General features: G+C 50.5%; 1 protein-coding gene across 3 annotated transcripts in view; it reads left to right on the forward strand.

The window, feature by feature from the left end:
• LOC105470057 (vitamin D receptor) overlaps positions 1–9,794 on the forward strand; it is a 70,253-nt gene extending 60,459 nt beyond the window's left edge. For all 3 annotated transcript variants that reach the window (XM_011721785.2, XM_011721782.2, XM_071071821.1), the window contains 3 exons: positions 4,462–4,613; positions 4,814–4,930; positions 6,270–9,794. In XM_011721785.2, the coding sequence (XP_011720087.1) occupies positions 4,462–4,613; positions 4,814–4,930; positions 6,270–6,529 (529 nt within the window). In that variant the 3' untranslated portion in view covers positions 6,530–9,794. The remainder of the gene's footprint in view (positions 1–4,461; positions 4,614–4,813; positions 4,931–6,269) is intronic.
• Positions 9,795–12,929: the final 3,135 nt, after the last annotated feature.

Genomic DNA, 12,929 nt, shown 5'->3' on the forward strand with positions numbered 1-12,929 from the left:
GCTGCCTGTAGGCAGGGGCGGAGGGTGTGGGGAAGCCAGGATGAGACTTCTGTGTGGGTGTGTGGGGGCACAGGATGAGTCTCCAATGTGGGCATGAGACCAACGTGGGGTGGGGCTGGATGGGCTGCTCTGGGTGTGAACTGCGCTACAGTGTGGCCTTGCCTGCTCTCTCCTCCCACTTCTCCTCCCTTAGTCTCTCAGTCTCACCCCACAAATCTCCCTCCCTGCTGGCACTGCAAATGAAATGCACCGAGGAGGTGGCGTCAGCAGCAGCATCTAAATGGCCAGGAGCAGCCTTAGATCCCAGGACTTAGGACCCCCAGCCTTCACTGCCAAGTAAAGTGCACAAGAGACCAGGCCACATCAGCTGCAGCCCTGCCCTCTTCTGCTAAACGCCTTCACCTTCATTGCCATTCCATACCCAGGGAAGAGCCCTGGGGGTTATCACGCTTCCTTCGTGCTGTGCCCTTTCTCCACATTCATTTCTTCATCCATCCAACAAATAGCTTTCTTACATAAACTGTGAGGGACAAAAGTTGTTGAGAAGACAGTCCCTGGCATCCAGGGATTTGGTGTCTGATGAAAGAGATAGACATGTAAACAATTGCTGCAAGGAGATAAGAGCCCTGCTAGAAGCCTGCTGGAGGAACCGTGGGAATGCGGGAGGGGAGGGGCCGAGCTCTGCCTGTGGGGGTGGGAAAGATGAAACAGCAACACAATTCCAGTCACATCTCGGGTGCCCAGAAGTGGCTGCAGGCGTGAAGACGGAGGAGGGTGTAAATGTCGCACAGGTGAGGGAGGGGGAACGGAGCCGTGTTGGTGTCTATCATCGTGGAACAAGCTCTCTTGTGGCTTCCCCTGTAACTCCACCTCTACTCCCACCCCGCCACCATCCCTGGTCCTGGCTGTGAGCTGTATATAGAAAGGCCCTGTATTTCCAGGCTGTGGGCAGTCATTTGGGGTCGTTTTGGGCTTCTGTTCCTAGCAGCAGGATGTCTGGATCACAAAAGCAGTGATCCCACTGAAGTGTCTGGTCTGCACCCGTGGAAGGTGTGTTCACTGCTGGCCATCTGTTGGAGTGGGGCATTGAACAAAAGCCTACGTATAAAGATATTCCTCCCAGAATTACCTATGATAGCAAAAATTGGAAGCAATCAAAATGTTCAAAAATAGATAAATGGAAGACTGGCTCAATAACTTAGAGTATACTGTTATGATGTAACAGTATGCAACCTTCTAAGAACTGGGCTAAAGAATTTTGAGTGATATAGGAAGTAGGATAAAGAATTAGTATAAGCTCCAGTATATTAAAGATATACTCCCTCTCTCTATGTATATGTGTGGAGATATATATATATATATATATTTGCATAGAAAAAAGATAGGAAGGTGCCAGCCACGGCGGCTCACAGCTATAATCCCAGAACTTTGGGAGGTCGAGGCGGGCAGATCACTTGAGGTCAGGAGTTCAAGACCAGCCTGGCCAACATGGTGAAACTCCATCTCTACTAAAAATACCAAAATTAGCCGGGTGTGGTGGCTCATGCCTGTAGTCCCAGCTCCTCCGCAGGCTGAGACAGGAGAATTGCCTGAACCCAGGAGGCAGAGGTTGCAGTGAGCCGAGATTGCGCCACTGCACTCCAGCCTGGGCGACAGAGCAAGACTCTATCTAAAAAAAAAAAAAAAAAAAAATTAAAATAAATAAAAACAAAAATAAGAAAAAAAAGACAGGAAGAAAATACACCGAAATGTAAAGTGTGGTTATGAGCAATTTTATTTTGTTTTTACATTTTTATGTATTTTCCAAAGATTTGATAATGAGTATGTTTTACTTGTATAATGAGTCAAATCAAAAATGGGGATGGTGTTCATTTTTGTTTTTTAAATGTGGATTGAGTATCTAGAGAAAAGTGACAAGGATGGTGAGATGTTTAGACATTGTGTCATTAGACTATCTGAAGGAGGACACAGTAGTTTTCCTTTTTAAAAAACTCCATTAGCTATGGTTCGAAGGAAGTCCCATGGCTAGTGAAGAAGTCTGGTTCTGGGTTTCTTGAGTACAAAACTGTAAACCACAAATGAGTGTACCATCACGTGGGTTGTAGCTCAATAGAAGAGGCCATTAATCTCAGCGCTAACAACTCCATGGCTGTGTCCAGAGGCCCTGAGCTCCCTGACCCTAGGAGAGTCCTACAGTGGTTATGTAGGAGCCACCTCTAAGAGCTCCTAAGAGGGGCCCTCCAACTCTAGCACTTTGTGATTTTTTTCAATATAGATCCTTTGCTGGCCATCCTGATCATGCAAGCCTTCTCATTCCCCACCATCTATCACCCACTGATACAACACTCTCATCAGTCAATATCGGCTTCCTGACTTTATATACAAACATGCAGCCATCAAGGGGATGACAGCCTATCTACAGGATATCCAGAAGGAAGTAGACAGTCAGGAAGAGAAAGAGAGTAAAAGCCAGAAGCAAGCTGATTTGTGAGCCCTGCCTTTTCCTCGCCGTTGTGCAGACAAGCCCAATCATGACTCAGAATAGTGGAACTAGTCATTGGCCTCTCAACTCATCAACGCATCTCTGTTAATCCTCTTGTTGTGCTGAGGGCTCAATGATCATTGTGTGGGCAGCAGAAAGGTGATTAAGAGGAGGTGCTGGCCCCCAAGTAACTTACAAATAAGAGTAGAAAACAAGTGGCTGGGTGCAGTGGCTCACGCCATAATCCCAGCACTTTGGGAGACTGAGGTGGGCAGATCATCTGAGGTCAGGAGTTTGAGACCAGCCTAACATGGCGAAACCCTGTCTCTACTAAAAATACAAAAATTGGCTAGGCGTGGTGGTGGGTGCCTGTAATCCCAGCTACTCAGGAGGCTGAGGTAGGACAACTGCTTGAACCTGCGAGGTGGAGGGTGCAGTGAGCCAAGACTGCACCACTGCACTCCGGCCTGGGCAACAGAGCAAGACTCTGTCTTAAAAAAAAAAAAAAAAAAAAAAGTAGAAAACAAGCATGTAAAGAGCAGAACTGGAGGAGAAGGGCAAAATAAGAGCACCAGCAGTGTTCAATGCGTCACAAAGACATGGCCCTAACTGTGCTGAAGAGTCAGAGGGTGCGGGGCTCCAAGGGAAAACACAGTGGATTCAGGACCAGAAAAACAAAATGGAGCATTAGAAAGGTATTCCTGGCTGGAGCTGTAGTATGCTCAAAGGCGTGGTGATGACTGGGTACAGTGGCTCACACCTGTAACCCCAGTGCTTTGGGAGGTCATGATGAGAGGATCACATGAGGCCAGGAGTTTGAGACCAGCCTGGGCCACATAGTGAGACACCATCTCTACAAAAAAAAAAAATTAAAAATTAGCTAGGTGTGGTGGTATGCACCTGTAGTCCCAGCTACTTAAGAGGCTGAGGCAGGAGGATTGCTCGAGCCCAGGAGTTTGAGGCTGCAGTGAGCCATAATCATTCTGTTGCACTCCAGCTTGTGTGACAGAACAGGACACTGTCTCTAAAAATAATAATAAAAGAAAATTAGCTGAGCGTGGTGGTGCATGCTTGTAGTCTTAGCTATTTGGAAGGCTGAGATGGGAGACTCACTTGAGCCCAGGAGTTTGAGGCTATAACATGCTATTATCAAACACCGTACTCTAACCTCAGCAACAGAGTGAGATCCTGTCTCAAGAAAAACAAAAAAGGCACAGTGAGAACACACAGCATCTGAATGTGGAGTGGCATGATGCCGCTAGAATGGAAGGTTGGTGGAGTTTACCATGGGAAAGGGAGTTGGAATGAGAGGTTGGAGCCAAGTTAGGGAGTATGGGCCTGAACCTAGGGTGTTGAGAGGCAGTGAGGATTTCTGAGCACGAAAGGACATTGACCTGCAGCAGTGGTAAGAAAGATGAATGACAGACTGGAGAGACACAAGTCTGAGATTCCCGTAAGAGGCTATTGGAAACCACGCTGGAGCTCTGAACCAGAGCACTCCTGGTAGGAGTGGAAATAAGATCAGCAGCTTGAGAGACATCCTGGAGACAAAGCTGGCTGAATTTACTACTGAGAAGGACTGGAGGACAGGAGGAGGGAGAGGAGGAGAAAACTTGGGTGCTTTTGAAGATACTGTGGTCCTACCTTTTGCAGACCGCGGTATTCATGCCTCAATGCTGGGAGCTTCCCTGGGCTCCGTCTTCCTGTGCCTCACAGCTCTGGCTGCTTGGCCTCTGGGTTTTCCTTGTCTTAGTAACTGAGCTACTTCACTTCCGGCCTTGGCACATGATCACAGTGTTGAACTGTTCTCTTTCAAGGAACACTCTTGTCCCTTCCAGCCAGGCTGCAAGCTCCTCGATGAAAGACCCAGGGCACATGTTGGCGCCCAGCAGGTGTATACCTGTCAAAATGCTAAACTGATTTGTGTGTCTGGAAGGCCTTGACTGGTAACCTGACCTCCTTTCCTCCTTCCCCTGCAGAGACCTCACCTCTGAGGACCAGATCGTGCTGCTGAAGTCAAGTGCCATTGAGGTCATCATGTTACGCTCCAATGAATCCTTCACCATGGACGACATGTCCTGGACCTGTGGCAACCAGGACTACAAGTACCGCGTCAGTGACGTGACCAAAGGTATGCCTGGACTCCACCTCCACCTTTTCCAGCGCCCAGAGTCTGTGTCTACCCCTCCTGGGGTTTGGGCTCCAATCAGACACATGGGAGGGAGTTACGCACCAACAGGGAGAGAAGGGTGAGGATCCGACCCATGGGGTTGGAGGTGGGTGGGCGGCTCCTCAGCTCTGCCCACAGTACCTGGCCATTGTCTCTCACAGCTGGACACAACCTGGAGCTGATTGAGCCCCTCATCAAGTTCCAGGTGGGACTGAAGAAGCTGAACTTGCATGAGGAGGAGCATGTTCTGCTCATGGCCATCTGCATCGTCTCCCCAGGTATGGGGCCAGGCTGGGAGGAGCTTGGGGACCTGGGGAGCAGGGAGCGTGAAGGACGAAGACCTGCTGAGGGCCAGCTGGGCAACCTGAAGGGAGATGTAGCAAAAGGAGAGGCAGAGAGGGAAATGCCTACTTTGCTGATTTGCAGAGCCCCAGTGGTGTGTGGATGCTGAGGTGCCCCTCACCGCCCTTGGCTCTGCCTTACAGAGTTTGCAGGCGATTCGTAGGGGGGATTCTGAGAAACTAGATAAGCAGGGTTCCTCGAGCCACAGACGGCCCTGCGCGTTCCCAATACTCAGGCTCCGCTCTTGTGTGAACTGGGCTCAACATTCCTGTTATTTGAGGTTTCTCGTGGGCAGGGTACAAAACCCTGGAGCCTGAGAGATAGTTCTGCCTATACAGTTTACCTGATTGATTTTGGAGGCAGTGTGCTGTGACCCTTGACCTCTTCTGCTGGTTAGAGGTGAGAAGAGGGGGAAAAGGCAGAAGAGGAAGTTATTGTAACCTTGGGGACATGATGTTGGTGATGAGGTCCAAAGAGGGATGGCCCTGCCTCAGCCAGTGCTGTGTTCAGGGGACAAGCTAGTGGCCTCTGCCCAGGGATGCTTTCCTGGACTGGAGGCTCAAGGAATGGAGGTGGGCTCCCCTACACCTGCCCAGCCAGCCTTCACTCATTCATTCATCCACTTAGCAACAATTTACTGAGCACCTATTGGGTGCCAGGCACTATGCTAGGTACTGGGGTTCAACAGCAAACAGGACACAGGCTCCTTTCCCATGAAGCTTAGATGGAAACATTAAACAAATGCTATTTAACAGCTAATTCCTAACATGGCAAGAGTTTTAAAAATAAAGTAAGTGACACTAGAGAATGGTAGAAGGAGGTAGGCTGACATGGTCTGGGTCACGGAGGTAGAGTGTTGCCAGGAGTCTTTTGGAGGAAGACCTTTTAAGCTGTTACCCGAAGGATCAGTAAGAGTCTGGCAAAGATAGCAGAACAGAGTTCCAAGCAGTGGGAACACAGATGTGAAGGCTGGTGACCAGAGAGCACGGCGCATCAGAATGCTGAGGGATGGACAGAGCATGGACAGAGAGCAAGGCCAGGCAGAGACAGGCCCAGGTGGGCCCATGGAAGGACCTGGGACTGGATCCTAAATACAAGGAGAAGTCACTGGAGGGCTTTGGGGCCATGCAGTGGTATCACCAGTCAGCAGTCATAGAGGGGTGGCCTAGGGGGTGCTGCCATTGAGTGTCTGTGTGGGTGGGAGGTGGGGGGATTGAGCAGTGAGGGGCCCAGCTCAGAGCTCCTGTGCCTTCTCCTCTACCACCCTGTCCACAGATCGTCCCGGGGTGCAGGACGCCGCGCTGATCGAGGCCATCCAGGACCGCCTGTCCAACACTTTGCAGACCTACATCCGTTGCCGCCACCCGCCCCCGGGCAGCCACCTGCTCTATGCCAAGATGATCCAGAAGCTGGCCGACTTGCGCAGCCTCAATGAGGAGCACTCTAAGCAGTACCGCTGCCTCTCCTTCCAGCCTGAATGCAGCATGAAGCTCACGCCCCTCGTGCTCGAAGTGTTTGGCAATGAGATCTCCTGACTAGGACAGCCCAAGGCGGTGCCTGGGTGGGGCTGCTCCTCCAGGGCCACGTGCCGGGCCCGGGGCTGGCAGCTACTCAGCAGCCCTCCTCACCCTGTCTGGGGTTCAGCCTCTCCTCTGCCACCTCCCCTGTCCACCCAGCCCATTCTCTCTCCTGTTCAACCTAACCCCTCTCCTGCAGGCCTTTCCCCGGTCCCTTGAGACCTCAGCCATGAGGAGTTGCTGTTTGTTTGACAAAGAAACTCAAGTGGGGGCAGAGGGCAGAGGCTGGAGGCAGGGCCTTGCCCAGAGACGCCCCCACTACTGCATAAGTGGCTGCTGACTGGTGTTGAGGGAACAGGCAGGGGAAATGCATCCATTCCTCAGGGACAGAGACACCTGCACCTCCCCCTACTGCAGGCCCCCCATGTCCCGAGCCTAGTGGGGTCTCCCTCTCCTGCTTACTCATGATAATCGGCCCACAGCTCCCAACCCACCCGCTTCAGTGCCCACCGACATTCCATTGCCCTGGTTATATTCTCACGGGCAGTAGCTGTGGTGAGGCGGGTTTTCTTCCCATCACTGGAGCACCAGGCACGAACCCACCTGCTGAGAGACCCAAGGAGGAAAACAGACAAAAACAGCCTCACAGAAGAATAGTGGATGGTGGCCATAGCTATCCCTGTCACCAAGCCCACAGTTTCTCACCCTGGATCTAAGGGGTTGGTTGAGGTGGAAGCCCTCCTTTCACGGATCCATGTAGCAGGACTGAATTGTCCCCAATTTGCAGAATAGCACCTGCCGTCCTCGTCCTCCCCCTGCCAGTGCCTTACCTCCTGCCCAGGAGAGCCAGCCCTCCCTGTCCTCCTCGGATCACCGAGGGTAACCCAGAGCCTGCTCCCCCCACCCCCTCCCCACTTCCAGTCTGAAGCAGCAGTGAGCCGCGTCTTCTCCACCTGGCAGGGTGGGATGGAGGAGAAGAACTTTCAGACCCCAGCGGCTGCGTCATGATCTCCCTGCCGCCTCGGTGTGGTTCCAAGGTCGCTGTTCACCCACGGGGTTAAGAGCTAGCGCTCCCGCACCCCAGAGTGTGGGGAGGGAGAGCGGGGCAGCCTCGGGTGGCTAGTCAGAGAGAGCGTTTGGGGGTTCCATGATGTAGAGTAGCGTCCCTTCTATTCTCACTCCACCACCCAAAAGTCAAAAGGAGCCTGTGAGGCAGGGGCGGAGTGATACTTCAAGTGCATGCTCTCCTCTGCAGCCTGCCCGGCCCAGCCCCGCCGGTGGGAACCGTCTGTCCGTTTACTCCAGGGTGGGGTCCTTGTGAGAGTGAGCTGTAGGTGTGCGGGACCAGTACGGAAAGGCGTTCTTCGAGGTGGATCACGGAGGCTGCTTCAGATCAGTGGTTGAGTTTGGGGAATGCGACCGTATTTGCTGTGTCTCCAGAAATGTTAAAGTCAGTGGGAACGTGACCGCCCAGCTCCCGGAAGCTGTGTCCTTCCACCTGTATCCGTTGTTCCCTGAAAACGCAGGGAGGAGTCAGACTTCACACTGCAAGAGCCTCGGTGTCCACCTGGCCCCATGTCTCTCAGAATTCTTCAGGTGGAAAACCATCTGAAAGCCGCGTTCCTTACTGCAGAATAGCATGTGTATCTCTTAATCTGTAAATGTATTAGATATGACTTGTTTTCAGACTCAGACTCCATTTGTATTATAGGGGAGCAGGTACCACTGATTTGGAGATATTTATGGGGGGAGAACTTACATTGTGAAACTTCTGTACATTAATTATTGTTGCTGTTGTTGTTATTCTACAGAGGTCTAGGGAGAGACTCTTGTTTGATTTTAGCTGCGGAACGTATTGGTCCAGCTTGCTCTTCAGTAGGATAAAACACTTGAAAGTTGCTAAATGAGTCAATCCCCTCATTAAGGAAAACTGACAGAGGAGGGCGTGACTCACCCAAGCGTATATAACTAGTTAGAAGCGGGCCAGGACAGACCGGGCGCAGTGGCTCACGCCTGTAATCCCAGCACTTTGGGAGGCCGAGGCGGGAGGATCACCTGGGGTCTCGAGTTCGAGAGCAGCCTGACCAACATGGAGAAACCCTGTCTCTATTAAAAATACAAAAAAAAAAAAAAAAAAAAAAACAGAAAACAAGCTGGGCGTGGTGGCACATGCCTTTAATCCCAGCTACTCGGGAGGCTGAGGCAGGAGAATTGAACCCAGGAGGTGGAGCTTGCAGTAAGCCAAGATCCTGCCGTTGTTCTCTAGCTCTAGGCAATAAGAGTGAAATTCTGTCTTTAAAAAAAAAAAAAAAAAAAAAAAGAGTGGACTAGGACAGGACCAGACTTTGGAGTCATGGTCTGGTGTCCTGTTCACTACACTATGTTTGAGCTCAGACCCCACCATGTTTGAGCTCAGACCCCCATTCCCATTCCCCAGGTGGCTGACCCAGTCCCTGGGAGAAGCCCTGGATTTCAGACAGAGCAAGTCTGGATCTGGGACCCCTTCCTTCCTTCCATGGCTTGTAACTCCACCAACCCATCAGAAGGAGAAGGAAGGAGACTCACCTCTGCCTCATCGTGAATCAGACCCTGCCCCACCACAACGTGGCCCAGGCCTGCTGGGGTCTCCGCCTCAGCCTTGTATAATGCTGTTGCCTCATCTGTAACATGCATTTGTCTTTGTAATGTCACCACCTTCCCAGCTCTCCCTCTGGCCCTGTCTTCTCCAGGGAACTCCTGGGAGTATCAGTTACTCAGCCCTGGGCCCCACCACCTAGGCCACTCCTCCAAAGGAAGTCTAGGAGCTGGGAGGAAAAGAAAAGACGGAAAAATGAGTTTTCATGGGGCTGAACTGGGAGAAAAGGTCATCATCGATTCTATTTTAGAATGAAAGTGTGAAAATAGACATTTGTAAATGTAAAACTTTTAAGGTATATCATTATAACTGAAGAAGGGTGTGCACCAAAATGCAAGATTTTCCACAAGATTCCCAGAGACAGGAAAATCCTCTAGCTGGCTAACTGGAAGCATGTAGGAGAATCGAAGTGAGGCCAACAGAGAAGGCAGGAATGTGTGGCAGATTTGGTGAAAGCTAGAGATATGGCAGTGAAAGGATGTAAACAGTGCCTGCTGAATGATTTCCAAAGAGAAAAAAGTTTGCCCTGCAGTTTGTCAAGTCAACCAATGTAGAAAGCTTTGCTTATGGTAATAAAAATGGCTCATACTTATATAGCACTTACTTTGTTGCAAGTACTGCTGTAAATAAATGCTTTATGCAAACCAATTTGGCTTATCCTTATAAGGACCCTAAGGGAGATGAATCATTATTACCCCCATTCGACAGAAGGGATAGCTTGAGCAATGCCACACTAGCAAGGGATGGGATTTGAACCTTCATCAGCTAGCTTCAGAAGCCACAAATTAACTGCTACATTGTCCTGCTTCCTACTGAGTTGGGGGACCTGACCGGTTACTGATGGTCTTGCTAGCTCTCTCCTAGAGAGGAGATAAAAGAGGTTCCCATTCCTAAGGCAGGCCCTGAGCTGGGGAAGTTAGAGGTGCTGGATCAAACTGTGCTCTACTCCCAGGAAGTGTGCAGTCCATATGTGACACCTCCGTGAGACCCTCAAAAATGAAAACCAAGCAGCTATTGGCAAAACTGTGTCTGCCATTAGAGATGGCGGCTGTGCCAGTGACCTGGAGGATTACAAATGACTGCTGTGCAGAAACAGGACTCTTAAGGGGCCCAACTTACGCCGATGCACTCCACTCTGCTTCCCAAGGAAGTGGGATTTATGATGAAGGGTAGCGTTGCTAAGCACAGTAAACAAGAATAACCAACCAAGGACACAGCATTGAGATCTGAAAAGAAGGAAATCATGCCAGCCAATATATTGATTTAGGATAAGTTGGCCTGGGGATGTGATTCACTCTAATTTTTCAGAAATATCTGAAAATATTTCAAACCAAAGGCTAAAATGTGTTTCAGTGGGATGAGATGAACTTAGGGGAATCGGGGTTAGAACTTGAGGGTTATTTTGTGAAACATGAAGGGACTTAAGAGAAAGGAAATCAACAGCTGCATAAATGGGCGTGTCTCTGGCTGGAGAAATGTGGAGAATGGAGTCTGATACACTGTTAGGAGGATCTTATGTAGCATTTTTATAGCTGACCTAGAAGAACACAACATTTCCAAGGCTGTGTTATAATGAACTTTTCCAGTAAACCAAGAGGAACATACCCCAGGAAGATTGCATAATTAGGATCAAGTGATTTTAAGTTTTCACATTCCAAGCTTTGGTTCTATGCCTACACTGTTCAATCAAGTAGCCACTAGCCACACGTGAGTATTTAAATGAAATAAAGGTAAACATCTAGCTTCTCAGCCGCACAAGATGCAGTTCCAGTGTTTGATAACCTCAGGGTTACTGTAACAGACAGTGCAAACACACAACATTTTCTTTCTTTCTTTCTTTCTTTCTTGCTTTCTTGCTTTCTTTCTTTCTTGCTTTCTTGCTTTCTTGCTTTCTTTGCTTTCTTGCTTTCTTGCTTTCTTGCTTTCTTGACAGAGTCTTGCTCTGTCACCCAGGCTAGAGTGCAGTGGCACAATCTCGGCTCACTGCAACCTCTGCCTCCAGGTTTAAACCATTCTCCTGCCTCAGCCTGCAGAGTATATAGGATTACAGGCACCTGCCACCACGCCTGGCTAATTTTTGTATTTTTAGTAGAGACGGGGTTTCACCATGTTGTCCAGGCTGGTCTTGAACTCCTGACCTCAAGTGATCTGCCCGCCTCGGCCTCCCAAAGTGCTGGGATTACAGGCATGACATTTTCATCATCACAGAATAGTCTATGGGGCAGCACTGGTCTATACAATGCATTCTTATCTGGTACAAATTGTGAATGACTCCATGAGGATGCTGGCCTAATGTGCTTCTCTTGATCTGTTGGGCAGAATGGCCACTAACCTGACATCATATGGAAGCTCTATAGGGAACATCCTCCCCTTACAATGGCTGTGCCACACCTGGGGTAGTGTGAACGAGTCTGCTCCTTAAAAGAGACATGAAGCAAAAACACTGCACAGACCGTGGGGTTGATAGACTCAAAGCATCATGTGGTATAAATAAGTCACTGGTGTGCTAGGAAGTATTGATTCCTTTAGCTCTGGAGCAAGCAAACAGGGCATGCTAGGAGTAGCCAGAGCCCTTCAATTTCCCCAGCTTCTACCACGCTCCTTGCAGGCTGCCTGTGCAGTGTGGGTCAGTCTGCCTACCCCATGGCCTCTGCAGATGACAAGAAGGATGGATGCTGTCTGACACCTCCAGCGTGGCCAAGGAGATGGCTCATCATGCTGACATCCTATAAGCAACTAGTCCTCATTGTGGGCAGGGAGCCCGTGAGGCTGCTGGGGAGTGTGTGTTGCTCGAGACCCAGAAGCACAGCAGGGTGTGGAGCCTGTGGCTGGTAGGGGGAATATGAGAGCTCGCTGCTCCAGACAGCTGCTCCGAATCTCTGTACGCACGCATGTCATATATGATATATGGGATGGTGTTGCAAGCTGGATTCCAGGGACGTAGACCCTGAAATGCAGGTTGAAGTGCAGGGAGTTTGTTGGGGAGCGGTCTCAGGATTATCAGCCCTGGTGGAAGGGAAAGAAGTAGAATCAGCAGTGGGAGAAGTTGGGCTGCAACGCAGTCTCAGTGAAGGTCTCAATCAACCCATGTGGGGATCTCTGAAGCTGGGATGGCCCTTTGGATGGCCCCAAGATGAAGCGGGGGAGACACTTCTATATTCCTGCACCAGGTAGTCGTTAGATGCAGGCCGTTCCCTGAAGAGGGTGTGATTTCATTGACCTGACCTCAGCTGGGTGGCCCTTTTCAGCCTGGGGCCCATAGGACGTGTCCATAGGGGGTGTTTTCTTCACATTTTGTACAACCTGGTGAGCACTTCTGGAGTGAGCTGCTCTGGCTTGGGGAGACGCTGGAAGAGTTCCAGGTCCTTTCCTGTGGCTCCATCCAAGGAAAGTGCGCTCTCCAAAGGAGGGGATTCCCAGCCTCCCCTCAGCTATGGATTAGCCGGGTATTTTTTCTAAATCATCTTGAGCTTCACCACTAGGTGGTGCTACTGCCCTACGGGGATAGCTTTGAGCGACTTGCCTGGCCTCCCCGCCCCCAAAGCCCCAATCACACCCCCTTCCACCCTTTCTCTATCTCCATGCTGTGACTGAGATTCAGCAAGGCGCTGAGTCTCTGCTACTGAGGGCACCTGGTGGTGCTTACCTCTCCTCATGCCAGCGACATGGGGTCAGGGACTTGCTCTCTGGCTTCTCCTCCCAGGCAACAGGGAGTATCTGACCCTCTCACACCTCAGCCAAGGGCCTCCCAGGGTCAAGATCTTGTGCCCAGGGCCTCTGAGC

Source organism: Macaca nemestrina, chromosome 10, assembly GCF_043159975.1.
Source record: "Macaca nemestrina isolate mMacNem1 chromosome 10, mMacNem.hap1, whole genome shotgun sequence".
Classification (NCBI taxonomy): domain Eukaryota; kingdom Metazoa; phylum Chordata; class Mammalia; order Primates; family Cercopithecidae; genus Macaca; species Macaca nemestrina.